At 35.7% G+C, this 20,859-nt stretch overlaps 1 protein-coding gene across 1 annotated transcript; it reads left to right on the top strand.

Moving 5' to 3' along the window:
• Positions 1–4,884: 4,884 nt before the first annotated feature.
• LOC149208016 (uncharacterized) lies at positions 4,885–18,952 on the top strand. The gene is given in 12 exon segments (XM_089395905.1): positions 4,885–5,481; positions 5,631–5,810; positions 6,262–6,373; positions 6,469–6,514; positions 12,609–12,661; positions 12,832–12,884; positions 13,020–13,172; positions 13,423–13,694; positions 13,804–15,719; positions 15,895–16,247; positions 16,249–17,648; positions 18,470–18,952. Coding segments are annotated over 11 exon segments (4,551 nt in total). The 5' UTR covers positions 4,885–5,422; the 3' UTR covers positions 17,603–17,648; positions 18,470–18,952.
• The last annotated feature ends 1,907 nt before the right edge of the window (positions 18,953–20,859 follow it).

The raw sequence follows: 20,859 nt of genomic DNA on the forward strand, positions 1-20,859 counted from the left end.
TATTCAGTTATTTTGATGTATCCATCGGGATTTTCTTTGCTTTTTAGTTTGTTCCAAATTCTAAGTCTTATTGATGGTAGGGATGGAATGTTTTCAAGTGAAGGATGTGAATTTGCTTATTTTCTAGAGATTTATTTTTCTAACTCACTTTCCAATGCCACAAACTAATTCTAATTGGTATTGGTTTTTTCTTCATTTCTAGGTTAAGGATCCAAACCCTGCTTCCAATACTTTTTCTCTTGGAGGTAGGTTTAAACCATTCTTTATCTAAGGCATGGTAAATTTTCTTGGATTTTTCTAGTTGAAGTGACCATATGTATGGAAACCGCTACATTTGAAGGACATTTGTTCATGGTAAAATTGTTGGACATAAATCTAGTTTCCAACTTAGAGTTTGATTACATCAAGGCGTTTTTCCTTCAATATTTACTCCACATAAAGGTGAGCACAAGAAAACAACCCCTATTTCATCTCAATGACCTACTAGCTTCCCAATTTAAGCTTGTTCCTTTACAAGGGATTTTTTAGGTCAAAATTTGAGAGGGATATGCATGAGTCTTACTCATATATGTATTGGAATTATCTCCTTTCTACTTATTTTTTTCGGCCATGGTGAATTGGTAACTCATTGGAGTAAATTAGGCATGGCTCAAAATTTGCATCATGATATAACATAAAACATGAAATGAAATTTGCATTACATTGTGATACAAAATGTGATGCAGGATGAAATTTGCATCAACTAAAAAATATGATGAAAAAAGTTAAAGCAATGCAAAAAAGGCATCCAAGTATCATTTTGATGCATGATGATGACCTAAGGTCCAACACCCCAATTGCATTAGATTTTGTATCATACTTTTAGTTAAAAAAAAAAACCAAAGGAAAAGAATATGAATTTCAATGTAAAGGCTTTGTAGTGTAGTAATGAAGAGTTAATAAGATTCAAAGAAAGTAAGAAATAATAAAATATAGTTAGTAAAATAGATACACTTAAGACTCCTCATTATCATTATGGGTAAGGGAAGTTAATCATTATCATCATTTACATTTAAGAAAAATAGGATTATTCAAAACTTACTAAATAACCCTAGGGTGAGTGGTTTTGTTTAATGGCATTATAGAGAATAATTGAGAATTATGGTGAGTGGGTTGGGCTAATGGAATTCTAAGATAGTAATTGTTGATAACTTTAAAATCTTGATATTAAAAAAAGTAAAGGAAGTGAATACCAATTGCAATTCTAAAACTTTGTGGTGAAGGCAAGATACGATTCAAAGAAAGCAAAAAATAATAAAATATAGTTAGCAAAATCAATAAAATAAAGGGAAGTTAGTCATTATCATCATTCACATTTACAACAAAAATGTGAATATCCAAACCTTACCAAATAACCCTATGTGAGTGGAAAGTAAAAAATAATAAAATATGGTTAACAAAATCAATAAAGTAAAAGGAAGTTAGTCATTATCATTATTTACATTTACAACAAAAATGTGAATATCTAAAACTTACCAAATAACCCCATGTGAATGGGTCTTGCTACTCACATTATAAAAAGTAATTAAGCATTATGGTGAGGGGGTTGGATTAATCACATTCTATGAGAGTAATTGTTGGTTGCTTTAATACCTTGATGTTAAAAAATCAAAAGGAAATGAATACAAATTTCAATGCTATCGTGACATCATATAGAGTAATTAAGTATTGTGGTGAGGGGGTTGGGCTAATGACATTCTATGAGAGTAATTGTTGGTTTCTTTAATACTTTGATGTTAAAAGATAAAAAAGAAATAAATACAAATTTCAATGCTAAGGCTTTGTAGTGTAGTAGTGAGGACTTAATAAGATACAAATAAAGTGAGAAATAATAAATATAATGAGCAAAATAGATACACTTAAGTCTCCCCAAAATAAAGGGAAATTAATCATTATTATAAATTACAATTAAAAAAATGTGAATATCCAAAACTTACTCAATAACCCTATGGTGAGTAGCTTGGACTAATGACATTACAAAGAGTAATTGAGCATTTGAGCATTATGGTGAATAGGTTAGGCTAATGATAATATAGAGAGTAACTGAGTAGTATGATGAGTGAATTGGGTTAATTAAGATAATGAAAACTCCATCTATAAAAGTAATTGTTGATAGCTTTAAAACTTTAATTTAAAAATATAATAATTAAAAAAAATTAAAAGTGATTCAACACAACATTTTTCATGATTTTCATGATGTTATACATATTAAAAAATGATATATCAACCTAATTGATATCGACATCTAAGAAATGATATAATATCTAATTGATATAGACCATTTAAAAACAAAAAAAACCCAGTGATAGATAATTTGGATTTTTTTTTTTAAGTAAAAGAAAAGTTTTGAGATGCTTTTAAGTGGGCTTTTAATCTCGTCCTTGTTTCCCAAATGGACAAAGCCACCCATATAACTATATAATGAATTAAATTTAGTAAACACGCATTTATAATAGAAATTAATTGACATAGTGATTATATTACATATTTTTATGATTGGTCAATGTTTGTGGAAGTATTGTGGTTGGGTTTTAAAAGTAAATTAAAATATTACTTAATAAATTTAGTAGTTAAATTTGTGTTTTTTTTGGAAGATTATAGGTTGATAGGAAATATCATATACTAACATATTGAAAAGAAAATTAATAACAAATTTCATATATGAATATTGAGAGATCGTTCTGTAAAAAATATATAAAGAAATTTTTAGTGGACGTGTTTCGAACAATTTAGTGTGGTTCATCTTCGGGACAAGATGAAGAACCAGATCATAGCATGAGATAAATAGATGAAAAGAGAAATTTTGATTAAAGAGTTATGATTAATTATTAATAATTTTTTTAATAAAATAAAATAATAAATGGAAATTAGTTGTAAATAAAAATTTAAATTAATTTTATTTTATTATTATTATTATTTTAATCAAAACAAAACTCAGTAATAATAAGGTCAAAGTTAATTATTCTAAATAATAAAACTAAAAAATAGTAATAAGAAAATGAAAAATGAAAAATAAATAAATAAACAAAATAAAAATAATAAGCTCAAAATTATTTATTCTAAACCATAAAACTAAATATAATAATAAGAAAATGAATAAATAAAATCATAATAATAATAAATTAATTCAATTTTATTATTTAGATCACAAAATTTAAAATAATATTGTAAAAAAATAGTAAATAAATAAAATATAAAAGAGTACTATATATATATATATACAATTGGCAGATCCTTTCCATCCATGGTGTTTTAGGAACTACCCAACTACCTATTTCACTATGGAGCTCATGAGAGTTCGTTCTAATCTTGGCATTATATATATATATAATAAAATTTAGGAATACAAATGTAGAGATCCCACCTCCAACTATCATCTCTATTCGGATTGATAATTACTCCATATATAACAATTAATAATTATGGTGTGAGTTAAAATGGTCTCACTTTTCTTCTTTCATATAGTTTTTACTTCCTTGGAAATTTGGAAATTGGTGTAATTTTGACTAATAATTTCTAATAAATTCCATGGAATGATAATTAAAAATGTATTTTAAAATTTCCATCCAATAAAAAATGTCTATTTAAATTTCCGTCCAATAAATTTGATGTAGTTAATTTTGAAAATAAAGAAATTCCATTAGTTGATAATATTTCTTTATCCCAATCTATGTGTTAAAAATGTCTATTTAAATTTCCATCCAATAAATGTGGTGTAATTAATTTTTAAAATAAAAGAAAAAATAAATTTTAATTAATTTTGAAAATAAAGGAAAAATAAATTTTACCCTTAGGGTTATTACAGGTGGCGTGGTTTTCCTTGATAACGGTGATGAGTCAAACCGACATTCGCGGATAGCAGCCAGAGATGGCTGTCCTCACTGTTGGTTTGACACCTGAGTTTGATAGGTTTTGCCACCTTCGGAAAAAAAATAAAAATAAATAAATAAATAAATAAATAAATTCAACTTTTTTAGATTGATTTTTTTAAAATATTATTTTTAAAAATTCTAAATTAATTAAATTTTTTTGCATTATCAATTTCATAAAACACTTTTTTTAAAATTTCCAACTCACTGGCAAAAAAATTCCATCAAATTATTGGCAACTCAACTTTTTTTAAATTGATTTTTTTAAACATTATTTTAAAAAATTCTAAACTAATTAAACTTTTTTTCCATTATCAATTTCATAAAACATTTTTTTTTAAATTTCCAACGAAAAACTTACCATCAAATTAACAACCAATGGTAATTGAACCACTTCTTCCTTGAGGAAGATGCACATGTACAAAACAATGAGTTAAATTCTGACAGGTTTATAATTGGCCACAAAGACATCCTAGTCATTCATAGGGAGAATAAATAAATAACTTCTTTTGGCATTGTTGTACCCCTAGAAGGACATGTGCATAGGAAAAGAGAGCCAATTATTGGGCTTAATTATGAAGCCAACTCTCTTCTACACGCTAATATCACTTATTGGAAAAAGTTGGAAATATAATATTAACACGATGGAGACCGTCGTGGCCACATGCACAGCCGACGATGCCTCCCCATAATTTTTTTTTGAGAACGAACAAATTGGGCCGTCATGTGACAGAATCTGCCGACACCAAACAGTACTCACTTCGTGCTTTTTGAAGTTGAAGCTGTGCAGAATTTTTTTTCACACGATAAATTATCAAATTCAGTGATAAAATCTCAATTTCAACCATAAAAATGTGAAAATTCTCAAATTCAACCATAAAAATGTGAAAATTCCCACCTTTAAAAGTATAAATTTCATTGAAACAACTTGATCATATAATTTAACAATCTGGACTTGTAATTCCGAGATTCTGGAGTCCAGGAAAACCAAAAAAGGCACGCCTGTTAGCTCTAAAATTCTGTAAAAGATAAAACAAATTAAATAAAAAAAAACCCATAAAAACAAGCCTCAAAGCCTTCTACCTTTCCATCATCGTCGGGACTCGCGGTTTGTGGGCAGGTGACAGGTGATAATTCTGGATTGTCAGCAGCACAAAAACGTACTCTGGACAGTTATGCTGTCAGGAGGAGTGACGTAGAAGTTTCCGTCAAATGCAGGGGAATTTGCCAGTGGGGTTGTTCTACTTTGTGTCAGCTGGATTCCCAGTGGCGAAGCCCATTAATTAATTGCTCACATATCAATCCAGTTGGCACTCCCTGTGCAGGGCCCGTGATTCGGTTGGGTTTGTGTGTATGTAGACTTTGGCATCCATCCTCATTCAGCTGAGAGCTACCTCTCATGTGTGTTTTAGTTTATTTGACTAAGACCCACAATGGCTGACTGAGCTTAGGTTCTCTGTGTTATGTACCTAGCTGGGATTTGAATTGAGAACAGTGTCTCTGAATTTCAGAAGATGGAGGGGGGTACTGTCCTGGATTCTGCTGTGTTTCAGCTCACTCCCACTAGAACAAGGTAAACCAGCATTCTGAGAACTTTCATTGTATGTATCATATGGATTCATAACTCCATTGTAGTGGTAGAAAGGTTTACAAAACATCATCATTGGCATGGGTTTGTGTGGCATTCATAGTGGTTTTATCTCTGTGGGGTGATTTTGTCAGGTGTGAGCTTGTTGTATGGAGCGGAAGATTGAGCCTGAAGCTGGCATCAGGGCTGGTGAAGCCATTTGTATGCCATCTTAAGGCAGCTGAGGAACAGTTTGACAAGGGTGGGTATTCAATTATACTGGAGGTGCCTGCTGGACATGAGAGATCCTGGTTTACCAAAGGTACAGTTGAAAGGTAGGCGGAATTTTTGTATCTGGAGGAGTGGAGAAAATATCAATTGATGTAAATTCCTAGCTTTGCGATTTTCATGAAGATTTTTTAGTTGGTAGATTGGATCTTTACCCATATGAGTCTTGAGAGTTCATTTCTGAGGTTTCGTGATCCATTTTAGTACAGTTTGGAGTGGAGAAAAGATTAATTGTTGTCAATTTACAATTTTACAATTTTTGTGAAGATTTTAAAGTTTTTAGAAGGGTTCTACTCATATGAATAATGAGTCCAATGCAGAGATTTTCTGATCTATTTTTTTTGTAGAATAATTGATGTCACTTAAGAATTTTACAATTTTGATGAAGGGTTTTATTGTTAGTGACTTGGGATCTGCCCGAATGTGCAGTGGGTTCGAACCAGAGGTTTATGATGCATGTTCTCATCAGGTTTCTTGACAATGCTTTGTGTTGCATAGGTTTGTCCGGTTCGTGAGCACTCCAGAGGTCCTTGAACGGGTTAACACGATTGAACTTGAAATTGTACAGATTGCAGAATCGATTAGTGTCCAATGTAGCGAGGTTTCGGCGGTGAACACTTAATTATTGCTCCGAGCCATTTCAATACATTGCCAGATTCCTTTCATGCCATGTCATTAAGCCATTTAACTTTTTTGGTTTTGCAGGCTACTGAGAAGCCCCCCAAAGCTGGTGCAAGCAGAACAACAGAAGGTAGGTGAATGTTCTGTGATTTAAATAGCGGGCTTGTCCATTACAGAGCACGTGAACTCTAGTCCAAATGCTCTAGAATTTCATCTCTTTAATACCTCATTGCCAAAGTTTCCTTCCGTCTTTAGTTTTTTGAGTGGCCTACTTTTCTATTCGTGTTTCTCTCATTTGGTGATTGATTGTTTCCATAGTTTCTAAATATACTGTTTCCTATGTTCCATTGTAGTCATCTGTAGTATTGTGAACCTGTATATATTTTTCTGGTAACCAGATCTGATAAGATTTCCCAGCGTTGTTGTCATACTTTCGATACTATAGAATCATCATTTATGATATCATCCCTAGATCAATTGTCTCTTGACAAATTTGCAAACTAAGAACCATTTTGACGTTCTTGGTCTTTAACATAAAGATCCGGAGCCATCCTCTCTGTCTCTCTCTCCCCTAATTCTACTGCTGGCCCTAGGACACCTTCACATCTGCATTGTATGCTCGACATTGCTTTGGTTTTATATCTGCATTACTGGTGTTTACAATGGCTAGTTAATTAGCTCTTTCTCTGCTTTTCGTAAGGTAGTCGTAGGAGTTGTTTTCACACTCCCACCGTGAATTCACATTGTCTGTACTTTTAGTCTTGATCACTCATTTGGCGTTAATAAAATTATCGTCTCTTATGTGTACATAAAGAGCTTATGTTGATGAATATATCATCGAATGCGTTTAATGTGTGAGCTATCCCTCTGATTAGCAGTTCAGGACAGACTATTTCATCTTGTCCAACTCTTTCAAATGAATTCATACTGGGCATATATGTATATCATTATCCGTATCACTGATCAAACAAGAACTGATACAGTATAAAAACAATAAGTTACCTCTTAACCTTGTAGTACTCTGGCTGAAGCCTGAAAGTAAAGTTATTCAAGTGTATTTTTTTATTAACATTTAAGTTAAATCTAAGCCAATTGATTTCACTCTCTTTTGTGGGCATTTGCTCTCTTTTTGCCCTAAACAATGAAATCCTTTCTGTATTGTCATAGAACCGGGATACTATAACCATGGGCAGTGGGCACTTGTTTTTTGTTTCCTGGACCTTGGGAATAAAATCTGTGGGCATTCAGGTCCAAACATGTCCTAGTAGTCAAGGTCATACTTAGTACTCCCATTTACAATCATATGTAGGTACTGAGCATCGGCAGTCATGGAAGAGGAAGTGATATGTCATCACTTCCTTGGCTTGTGTTGTGTGAGGAAATAGATTTCTATGAGATAAATTTGCTGAAAGAGCTCATGGAGCTCTGGAGTATATCATGACTGCTGATTGATGTAGAAACTTCACTGGAGAACAATATGAAGAGTCAAAGTGACATACACTGTTTTGTGCAGAGTAGAGCTGAGCTTTATAGTTTTGGCTATAACTAAGTTCTCTGTTCTTGATAATAGTGCTGGGAAATAGCCTCAAACAATGTCTCAATCTTCTTGTATTTGATACGTCATCAGCATAATCTTTTCTTTGTGATAAAGGTTTTTCTCTATATATAGGAGCTTCAGTTCTATAATTTTAGATTTAGATACAAAGCACCATTCTCCATAGATGCAATGTTCACGAGACATAAGTTGATTTCCAGAGGAAAGGCAAATCACTAGGGTGTGGTGTGAAGGATATTTTATAAAGAGTTACTACATTTGATGGCATAGTTGTTGCTAGGTACAAATATTATTTTTGGTGAGGTGTTTTTCATTATATAGTTGAAAATGAATGTGCTAATGGTATTTGAAAATCATCCTAACAATCCTCAAAAGTATTCTCATTGATGTTCTTTTATAGAAACACCCACAGGGGAAAGAGACGATCATCAAGAAAGAAATCAGATGGGTCAAATACCATTTATTGACCTATACTTGGACATAGCAGAAGGTAACAATCAGCTTCCCTTACAAACAAATCAAACCCTTGCATGCCTTAATTTGGTACTCCCAATGCTTAATTTATTAATTAGAGTTTGTCAAACAAGATGCCCAGTGAACAAACAATTTCAATCAGTAAAGATCAATATTCATGACTCTTCAACCATCTCAGTTTTCCTTCCAACGGGGCACATCCTTTTTGGCACTGGTGTTCTAATAGTTTCGTAACGAATGCTATCTCTTGCATATGCAAGTTGTTTTCTTGGATGCAACTATTGTACTGTGTATTGCAACCGTTTGTTGTTCCTCAAATTATGTCATTAACTATCTATAAATAGATAGGGGAAAATTTATTTGTCCATCCATCTGGCTCCATCACCCTATCTGACTTCATTAAAAATGAAACTAACTTTTATATTAATGTCCACTAAAAACCAAACTAGGTCATTGGGAGTCAAAAGCACAAGTAGTGACAAAGAAAAAGGAATTCTTAGGGAATCTCCTCCCTAAAATAAAAAATAAGCAAATAATTAGTAAGAAATAAAAGTGTGTTCAACCCAAAATGGGTAAACCCTAGACAATGAAGTAAAGTACAGCCCTAGAGAGGAAGACAAACAGAACACGTGATACCAAAATGATGAGAGCAAAGCAATCAAACCACGAGTAAAACATTGAAGGCAACACGGTCTTTGGTCATTGTTTGAAGTAGGAGTGCCTGTATTCCTATCAACCATTGTGAAGTCACCAATATTGAGCTTGATAATGTCATTTAGAGAATGGCTTGCACTGAGAGGAGTTGGCTGGGTGAGGTTGGCACTTGAGAGCATTGTACGAAATCCCTCCTAATGTCTAATGCATAGAAACTCCTAAATAAGAAAAATCTGGTAATGTGCTTTGGGAATGAGAATTAGGTTGGGCATGGGAGGAAGTAACAACCCTTATACAAACCAACCATAGTTCGATTGATTTGCTATTGTCCATGCTAATATCTGTAGTATTTGTGTGATACTTCATGCTCTCAATAGCCAAGATTTGTCAAAGGTAAATGTTGGCTTGTTGGGGAAGTGAAAGTACAGTGTTGTTATTGCCCTAACCAAGGTTTAGGTATCTACAATGACATACTTATGCTTGTGCTCATGTTCATGCTTGTTTTTGTGCTAGCGCTTGCCAAAAGTGGGTGGAGTTAGGTGCAAGATGTGGGTGACATTGGAAAAACAGATGCTCCTTACACATGGCATCTTAGTTGAAGCCTGAAGGTTGACTTCCATAGCATGTCAGAATGTTTCCCATTGAATATGTCATGTAGCATAGTTATCCCTTGCCCATGTTGACCAAAGTCATTAAATGAAAAAATAGATGTGTAGAAAGAAGGATGTGACAAATCTCTTAGTTCTAGAGGAGCAATGAAAAGCATGCTGATTCTTGAATGAGGATAACCACCTGTTTGTGAAAGAAGGCCAAGTATCTGTACTTAGTATAATGGAAAAATGTAGGGAGGGATCTGCTTGAGTCTTTATAAAGATGATGGAATATGCTTTGGTTCTTATAACAAATGGGACACTTGAAAATGAAATGCTCCTCATCCTCAACCTCTTGCAGGGAACATAGTTTGCAAGTCATGTCTTCCTAGGGGATATGGTGATCTGTTTGAATTGCAACTGGTAAGAACATGCCCTCAACTGAACAAGAGGGATCTTAAGACCATGTGAGCCATGTTTTCATAGATAGTCTAAATGATTAATAAGAACATCAATAGTTTGTAACAGATGTGTTGCTTAAAAGGCTAGGTTGGGGACAAGAAGTTGAGAGGGGAAAACCCAAGTAACATAGATAAATTGTCAATAATTGTGTTTTCTAGTTCCCTCTTAATACCCCCTTTTAGGGAGAGAAGGTGAGAAGGGACATCTAAAGAGTACCTAAAAGGAGCATATGGTCAATTAGATACTCATGAACTATAGGAGTGGAGAGGCCTTAGAACACCTAGATCACCTTTGCTCCTAAAGACTGTGAGAGGCAGTCTCCTTAGAGAGCAACAAGTAAGGATACCTCTGTTTTCATGGGATCAAGTCACCTATAGATTGGAGTCTATGAAGATAATTAATAAACCTAAGGATGCTCTCAAGATGAAGGGGGCGGTCTCCAAACTCACATGAACAATATTTTGGGAAACAATTTGTTTTCTACAGGCTTGACCCCCAATACCCAAGCCATAGCTAAGATTTGGTTAAAAATATGAATCTTAAAGGGGGTTTCTTGAGCCCTATAATGGTCCCGTCCCATGTAAAATGAGCTCCACAGGTCTACATGATACGTTTTCTTTACAGTTTTGGGACTATAGGGCCCAGAAAACCTACACTCCATCACCATTGTAGGCCCAGAAGACAGAAATATTAATACCATGATACACAAACCATCTAGCCCCACTACTCTAGTTGCATTTACAAAGACAATGGCATTACATAGCATTACCCCTGTGGGTTCACTGAACATGAGATTTTAAGCATTGCTAGGCCCAAATAAATGACATTGGATATCCACAGCAAGTTCATTAGGCACAAAGATCAGTCCAGTGATATACAAATAACCTTAAATATATAGAGTGACTTTTTTTTTAAAACTGTGGTTCACGATCACTGAGTGGTCGCTACATCCACGGGAAATATCGGGGCAGATCCACCCGAAGGGATCTGCCCGTCGGCTAATCTTAACAGGCCTAACCCCGAGGGCGTCGAGGAGATTTGACCTCGTGACCTCCCAATACGGAAGGTACTTAGCAACGGGAACTCGACCAATTGAGCTATCCCTTGGGGCTTATATAGAGTGACTTATGCATACTAAGTAGTATCACTAATATATTGTGTCAATTATTTGAAGCAGATCCATGCTAGTTTACACACGCACTGTTTTGACTATTGGCTACCTTGTCAACCATTTAAGGTTCAAGTTTAAGGTTGAAACTTATACAACAGATTGCTAGCCATGTTTCAAAAAATGGCATGGAGACACTATAGTTTTATCTTTTAGGATGTTTTGTCAGCATCTTCTATCTGGCAGATTGCATATGACATGAGTTTGTTCAGTTCTAAAATGGCTCAATAAAGAATTGCCAAGAATTGTCCAAAGTCAACATAGCAACCTTCTAATGATCAAATGATATAGGCCATATGTAGCCTCTCCCTACAAAGTCGTGCAGCTGGTCTTTCTGATTGTAAGTTGCAACAGAGTAGATCTTGTTGTGGCATCTTTCATGTTGGTGTGTCTATACTATATTGCACAATGTGAAACCAGGTCTTTTTGTTAGGAATGCAGCTCTTGTGAAGGCAATATACTAAACCCATTATGCATGATCAAAGGCTAAAGCTTCAACTTCTTTTAGTGGTGGCTGATCTTTCTCGGAGAAGAAAAGACGACTTAAATAACCTAAGAGGTCATCCCTTGATTTTATTGCTCATGATCCATGTAACTAACCCCCCAATATAACTATGATATTAAGCTTAGATATTGAGAATTGAAGTTGTTGCAGTGTTTTCATGTGCTCTTTCAGGCTGCAGTTCCATGTCTAAATTTCTGAGTTTCTCATGCATATTGCAGCAGAGATTCCCTGTGTAATATGCCTTCCTTTTTGGTATTAGGTCATTTCAGAAGGTTCGCCAAACTTCAACCTTGAGGTTCAAATTTGGTGAACCTAAAAATTTTTCATTGAACCTCATAGCCATTGACCAAGTTCATAGCTTAAAACTCATAAAGACTTATGTCACAACTCAAACTTGTAATCTATCCTTGCAGTTTCCAAGTCCATGATAGCATTTTTTATGTTTGTTGATGTTGATATCTTACTATTTTATGTTATATTTCATTTCAAAGTTAATATATGTACATGCATAAGAAAATGTATAGAGACAAATCTAATGGTGAATCTCATCCACACCTCATTAAAAAATTCAAACTCAAACCAAACCTAATCATTGCCAAACCCGAACTTAACCTGAACCATTTGACTTAGCTGATTCCTACTAGTTATCAATAGACAAGGCTATTTAAGGTTGAGAGTTTAGTTTTGAGTTTTTTCTTTGATTTCGACTTTTGTAAGAGATAATATCAATATGTCCTTATTTTCTATCCTGTCTGCACAGCTGGTTTTGAAGTTGATGTCTTTGTTTAACTGATAGTTTTGCATGGACTTTTACAGCCAACAAGATGATGGTTGATTCAAACCTAGAGAGGCAAATTGTTGCTTATAAGGTATGTCCAATACAGGAAGTTCTATATTTTACATTGATGGCTTATATCTACATTTTTATGTCAGGCATGAGACTAGTGACTTGGTCATTGGAGTAATAAAGTACTGATTGAGGATTTTAGATAAGTTTGGCATAGGGTTGGGTTATGATATGAATATGATGTTGTGTCAGCCAAGAAGAGAATTAGTTGATGAAGCCCTCCCTGCACAAGGAGAAAATTCAAAGTAAGGGCACTTTCAATCCTTTTCAGAGAAGTTACAAAACAAAATCAACAGATTCTGCATTAGTTTTATTTCATGTATTACAAGTTGGATGAGTATATACCACGTAATAACATCAATCTTCTTTCTTTTGGTCAGAATACAGCTGTTACGTGTACTAGAGAACCGAAAAATGATGTTGCAGAAAGAACAAGGAATGGCATATGCTAGAGCTGCGGCAGCCGGCTTTGATACTCAATATATGGCTGATCTTGTCTCATTTGCAGAGATTTTTGGGGCTTTTCGTTTGAGGTATTATTACTTGAATACACATAGAATTGTATCTCATAAATAGGCCATAGGCAGAAAATAGAGAAATGCATTAACCTTAGAGTCACAGACTCAAATTGGTAATGTTAAGATGAAAGCAAGAGAGCTGGTTTCTACTTACTGGGTAGCCTTTACTAAGGAAATATATTATTCATTTGCTGTGATATTAATTAATTTTAGAGAAAAAAATGCATTTTAGACCTGAGGAACTGACTGGTTGCATATCCAATAGGAAGGCATGCTTGAACATTATGGACCTACGTAAGAGAAAACAAGAAGTTGGGGTTTGGTTAGAGATGGAACTAAACACCATTGAAGATTCTTCAGTTCAAGCTGAAACTCCTGTTGTGGGAGCTTCTGGGATCATTCTGACCAGCAACTCTGTTGTTAGTCAGTCCAAGGTTCATCCTGCTTGTGATGACCTGAGCAAGCAAAGCAGTTTGAGTGAAACAGTAACCCTGCCAAATGCAAATGGACACCATGCAGACTCAAATCATAATAAAGGTTTTTTTTTGTTACTATTTTTGATGCACTTTGAAGGATTTTGGTACTCTAGGTTAGCTTTTGTCTTAAGGAATTGCTGATATGAATTGCTTGGATGCTTAATAACCAGATAATGAATCTTCCATGGAGGGAATATCTGCAGGGATGGCCGGAGGTAATGGATATCTTCCAGGATATGCTCAGCAGTCTACAATGCCTGGATGGCCAGCTCAGCCTCTGCAATATATGCAGAATTTTCAATCTCATATTGCTGGGCATGGACCTCCATTGCAAGGTTTTCATGGACTTCCAATGCAAAACTTTCAGCTTGGCTCTCCATATTATCAAAGTTATCCTGGAAATCCTTACTGGCCGCAGCACATTGGAGATCCTCGATTTGGTCCAGCTCAAAGGGCAGAATCAAGTGGTCTGTCTAATATGTCAGGGTTGAAACAAAATGCTGCAGATGAAACAGAGGTAGGAAGTACCGAATCTTTCTCAAGATCTCAATCTCTCATAGACAAAGGTGAACATTCTGATCTGGAGAATGAATCTATGGTTCAACATTCAAAAATGTCTGTTTCCCCACACAGAAAGTCCTCTTCGAGAAGGAGAAGGATTCGGACTGGACGCTCAGGCAATAAACGCTCAGGCATGGTAGTGATTCGCAACATCAACTATGTTACTTCAAAGGGATATAATGGAATAGCTGAAGAAGATGTTTCAGACAAATCCAACTCTGAGAGTGATAGTGATTCAAGGGATGACCTTAAGCAGAAAGTTGGTGATATGATTGGTCTTTCAGAGAAAAACCAAAAGCACACTGGCAGATTGTCAAAGAGAAAAGGATTTCACAACAAGAAAGATGGGGAACATGAGCTGAGCACCGAAAATGAAGGTGTAAATGATGAGAATTCAAGCTGGCAGCTTTTCCAGAAGTGTTTACTCAGAAATGATGAATCGTCTGAAAGCAAATCTATGATTGACAACAATGATTCCTTCCTTGCAGTAGCAGAGGATGATAGACAAAAGTGTGCAACCATTAGTAATGGCAACAATTTTGTTGGAAGCAATCTAGGCTCATTGGACAGATCAACAAACAACCATGCTTTACTTGAGCCAGGAATGGGCACTAAAGATCACATGACGAGAGGAGATACTGGTTTGAAAACAATATTTGAATTAGAAGCCATTGGTGCCAAAGCTATGCCAGAAATCAAGAAGACTATATCAGATGAGAAGTTGCTGCTCCCTGAGAGGGTCAATTCTACCATGCTTGTAGAAGACACTGCTCTCACTTATCAGAGAGAGCAATTATCCATTCTCAAGAGCACAGCAGCAGATGACTCATTTATTGTATCTAAACAACATACTGAAATGGAATTAGCTAATACTGATTCACAATGGGGTGCAAGGGTTGATGATGAGCACACAATTACTGGGAACAGTGACCAACTGCACAGAGAAAAATATAATGGGCGATGTTTAGTTGATGATTCTTTCATGGTCCCAACCAGATCTACAGTACATGAACATGCCAATAGAGAATGGATGACTGACATAAATATGGACTCTGAGGCTACACCAATTGAGAAGGTCGAACATCTTTCCTATAATGTACCAAAAAACAAATCTGAAACTTCTATTCTCTGGGAACCTGCTGAATTGTTTATGATTCCGGAGAGAAACTCTGAAAGAGACTCCATAAGGGAAGCATGGAATCCTGTGACAGATAATGATCCCCAAGTTTTAGTCAACAATGCTGATAACATGTATCTTGATGAAGATTGTAATGGTCAGGTGAATGAACAGAGGTCTCTGCCAAGGAAACAAAATGATAAAATTGTCAAGGAACTACCAGGAATGAAAATGGGATGCAAGGATGGGCAGTTGAAAGCAATAGAAGAAGTCCCAGCAAAGAAAGGAGTTCAAATGGCTGTAAGGAGCGGAAAATCAGCAAAGTCAACCCCATTGGCCGAAGCACAGTTGCGTGCCCAAGAATTACGTTCCTTTAAAGCAGGTTTACAAAAGACTAAAACGGAGAAGGTATTCATATATATGTTTTTCAAAAAATTTCGGTCTTTTAACCAGTTTCACTTTATAAACTATGAAAGAAGTTGGTTTGTTCTAGCTGCATTGTGCTGGATTATGGTCTAAAACATATTTCTCCAGTAGCATATATATTTCTAACATGTTTTTTTGGTGGAGAGCTTCTATTCAGGAAGAGGAGGAGAGGAAACGGATTGAAGATCTGAAGATACAGAGGCAACAACGAATAGCAGGAAGAACAGCTTCAAGTGTAAATAAGTCAACAACCAACTCCCATTTGTCAAGGCAGCAACAACTGAAGCATATACCAACAACTAAATTATCTTTAAGTTTTCAGAAAAGTAGAAATACTCCTCGCCTAAGCACTGCACATTCTCTTCCTGCGCCAGTCAAAAAAGTCTCTACTGAAGCAATCAACAGATTGAGTTCGCATAAACAGAAATCAAACCAGTCGAAGGAAACTGTTAGTCAATCCATTTCTTCTCAGTCAAGATTGAAGAGAGAAAATGTCGATTCCTCGAGACAAAAGGTTAGCTGCTCCAATGAAACATACTCCAGACAATGTTAAGAAGAGCAGTAGACAAGCTATTTCTAGCAAGACAGAAAACGACGATGATGTAAAAGCTAATGGTAAATCATCCATTTCTTCTAAGATTGTTACAAAGGGCTCCAATGAAAAGGCGATGGATTCAAATGGGTCAAATATTTTAAACAAAGAAAATGGCAGTATCTCTAATGTTAAGAAGAAAAGCAACCCAGTTTTATTTTTGCAGATGGGGGAACGGGGTGATAGATTAAAAGCCAATGGCATGGTTTCAAAGTCATCTGCAAATGACTTGGATAGCTTGAATTCAAAGAAAAAACAGTCAGTCGTTGCAAAGAAGATCTCTTCACCTGTAAGCAAATTAAATGGCGGGTCCCAAAAAGTTCCCTTAGATTTGAAAAGCAGCCAGAAAAATCACCCTGATAGTGCTGCCATGCAGGCCCTGCGCAACTGTGAAGAAAGTAACCTGGATAGTAATGCCGTAACTATCAAGTCCAAGGAGAATATAGATGTATATGTTACAGAGAAGCATATTAATGATTCCACGTCACAAAGTGAGGAAATTAGTCAGCCACTGAAATCAGACCATTCGAAGACGGTAGAAGATAAAGAACAGGTAGAAATCTCTCCACTAGATTGTAATTCTGGAAAGAGAGGACAGGGTTCAATCAATTCAAGGGATTTTGCGACTCGAGATTCAACCAGCTCATTACCTGTCTTGAAGTTGGACCGTGTTCAGCAGTCTAGAGATTGCCATGCCACAACAGTGGAAGGTTTAATAGATGAAGAATTTGAAATTGTTGAGGTCGCTGAAGCTGCCTCAACTCCTCTAACTCAGGTGGCTACGTCACATTCTCCCAACTCGAGGCAACTTGATATGCAGCCAGATCGTAGGAACAGCTTTCAAGCTCCATCTTTCAAGCTCCAGAAACGTGATCTTGAGGAACCTACTGAAACAACGGTTGTCCATAACTCATCTTCTGATGATCCGGCGTCAAACAGTTTTGAGTTCAGATTAACATCCGGAAATGATATTGCCTCTGAAGAAATATCTACTCCGAAGGTAAGAATTTTTGAATTTGGCAATCCTCTTGCCACTGCCTCCGATCCTCCAAAATCAAGTCCACAGTTACAGAATGTGCCTACGCTTCCACCGTCAGCCTCCCCTGTAACTGACAATGGCAAGTCAGATTCAGCGAATTCCCGTAAAAAATGGGGCAATTCAGAAAGCACTGCCAAAGGGCTCAGAAGACTTCTGATGTTTGGCCGAAAATCCCGAACATCTCAAGCCGAAAAAGATGTGGCTAGCTCAAGAGGAGCACTAGTGAGCGTTTGATAACATTGAGCTGATATTGAGAGAAGGAAATGCATTAGCAATTCAGGTAATAACAGTGACTCTAACCTTATATACTTTCAGAATTAGATTGGTTGGGTGCCTTTTTATGCCATTTAAGTACTGTTTTTTTCCAAATTTTTGTTGATTCTCTTTTAAAAATTGATTAATTTATGTCCTACAGAATTTAGATTGCTCAAAGCTAATCCGACGTGTGATTCCATTTTTCTAAGACAAAGCAAGCAAGCACTATCAGATTCATAAATCAGTGAACCTCATCAAATCAAAACCTCGGACCAGAATTACACTTGAAAATACTACCAACTAGAAGAGGAAGATGACGCTTAGCTTGATAGATCCAATGCACATATTATTCATTGAGAAACTAGAAAGTAGATTAACCAAAAACCCCATACAGAGACATACACATGCCAAAGGATACAATAAAAAGGTAGAGGAGAATGAACTGCAGACTTCAAACTTGTTTTTCTTGCCAAAGTATCAAAGCAAGTGTTACTACTCCAAATTGAACAAAATCCATCAGCTCTTAAGGACTTTGATACCTAAATTCAGACTAGTACCACCATTCTGTAATCCATCAAAATTTAGAAAACCAAACATGCATTGGCAGTTTTCACGAACAGCACTATCCACTCTCCAGTCTTGCAGTGCACAGTGGCGGAGGATTTATTTATGATGATGCTTACAAGGGTCTACTCGTTTTGTCCTGTAAAAGGTCTTGGAAATAGAAGTAGCTAAACCATGGTGTTAAGTGAGTTTGGCATTAGTATAGCTGCTGAGTATGTATCGTGCTATACATAGATCGCTCTAATTACTAAATATACCATTGTTGCTGTTGTTGTTGTTCAGTATGACAGCTTCTCATCGTCTTTGCAACTCTCTGGGACAAAGTCAAAGATGTAATAGCATCATGATGATGATGGTTTACTGTTATATTGGTCCTCTCCATGAATAGGGAGCCACTGCGAGTTTCAAATGTTTATTTGTCAAGGTGAATTATTCCCGTTTGTATCAAGGGAAAAAGATTGAATTAGAACCAGTGTGTGTAATGTATAGATTGAGATTTGTTCATATTATTGGTGGTGGAATGGCTTTTCCATCAAAAAAATGTTCTTTACTATGATTGATTATTAGATCTGTCACGATGAACATCATGTGATCACTCTATACTGTATTATTAGGCAATTTGCCACTTAATTCTTTCTTACTGCTCTTTGCTATATTATGAGGTGATTTACCTCTTTATCCCATTCTCAGTGCGGACGTAATATTTATCCTCTGTTCTATCCAACAGAAACATTTTGTCTTTGATAATTAAACTTTTTTTTTCTCTCTCTAAGCTATTATTGCTGACAAATTGGGTTTCTCCTTGAATTGTTAAAGACATCTTTATCCTAGAGATTTCAATTAATATTGATCAATCCTTAAATATATGGACAATTCGTTGTTGTTACCGAATTAATCCCTGATCAATGAGAGAGTATGGATCATCTACTTCAAGATTAGCTTTTCTTTAAAATGTTAGGATCTATTCTTTGTTGTTGGATTATCTCTGTTATTGCCTATTGGGTGTTGATTATATTTGGGAGTTACTCCAGCATGGTCAGATTTTTGGATTTTCTGTGATCCCTTTTAACCTCAATATGTTTCTTACAAACCTATGGCATCGTGTGTTTTGAAAATTTTAACCCTGTACAAAAATTATTTGCAAACGAATTCTTAAAAAACAAAAATATTCAATGGTAAGAACATAAAATATACACCGATTTTTCTCATGGAACCCAAAAACGGGAAAACCGGATTGATTTTTCATTATATTCCTTGCAATGTTACAATACATTATATACATACTGAAGCATTCATAAACCCCCAATCCATTAACCTTGCATTAGAACATAACTGTAGTTCCTTTGACTGGATGTACAAAATACCATGGGCAAAACTATCATGCGCAAAACCATGGATGGGTCCGCCCAATTTTTTTATTTTTTTTCAGTGTGCTGCCCCCCTGCATCCGGCACAGCGTAACAACTCTTGGGTCTAGTCCTGCAAAGAATATAACACATATCTAACATATTTGCTATGATCCAAAGAAGTTATTGTGTTGGAATCATCCTATTCCTAAAATGGCAAGTTTATCAATGCAAGGAGGGTACTTCTGTAGAGCATGCCTTTTGGCAAGTTTATCAGTGCAAAGAGGGTACTTGCTGTAGTGCATACCTTGTATTCTTCTATTTGAGCATTCTATCACGCCTACAAGTTATTAAAAATGCTTCTGCCCATATTTTTATGGCCTGCCTGCCTTGAACATATGTCTTTTCTCCAAGTCAATTTGAAATGTGTTGTAGCTTTCATTGCCTGCTTCCCTTGAACATGTCTTTTGTCCAAGTCAATTTGAAATTGTTTTGTAGGCTGAAAGCTGAATAAGGGATAGAGCACCGATAATTTTCAAGACTGCATGTCTAGTGTCTTTTTGTTTGGTGGTCCTCGCTCATGATAGAGAACAATCAGTTTGTCTTTTGATGTTCATACTATTCTTGGTATCTTGGTCTGCCCACACCCAAAATATAAGCACAAAAGATGAAAGATTGGTTATAATTTGTAGCATGTTATGTATGTTATATCTATCAAATCTCTGAAGATTCTGCTTGTGTTGGTCTTCCATAGTAGCAGATTGATCCTCATATCGGTATATCTATCTAGCTTATATGGTTTGGATATAATATAATAGGAAGAGATTCTGCTTGTGTTGGTCTTCCACAGTGACATATTTGATCCTCATATCAGTCTATCTATCTAGGTTGTATGATTTGGATATAATATAACAGGAAGATAAGAGATGTTCTTTTTATTTTCTTTTTCATGTAACGCAATCCGCGCTTGGAATGCAGAATGTAGAGAGTCTTGTTTCTCTTTATTTCCATGGTTGAGTCCCTACATTCTCGCATCATTGCATTCAGTGCAGAGCGTGGAGTCGACATTCCAAATTGTTCTTCCCTTATTTGCATTTTTGCATTTCGCATGCAGAGTGTGGAATGCAGAGTGTGGAATGCACAGTGTTGTTGCTCTTTCTTCCCTTGGTTGAGTTTTCTCATTCTCGCATCACTGCATCTACTGTGGAGCGCAGTTTGAGTTGTTCTTCCCTTGTCTCCATTTCCACATTCCACCTTTAGATCGCAAAATGTATTCTTGTTATTCCTTTGCCTCTTGTTGTTCTTTCTCTTTCTTTGCATCATCAC

The sequence above is a fragment of the Pinus tabuliformis genome, chromosome 1_2, assembly GCF_031772625.1.
Source record: "Pinus tabuliformis cultivar Carrire ecotype Pingquan chromosome 1_2, CPIR1, whole genome shotgun sequence".
NCBI classification, from domain to species: domain Eukaryota; kingdom Viridiplantae; phylum Streptophyta; class Pinopsida; order Pinales; family Pinaceae; genus Pinus; species Pinus tabuliformis.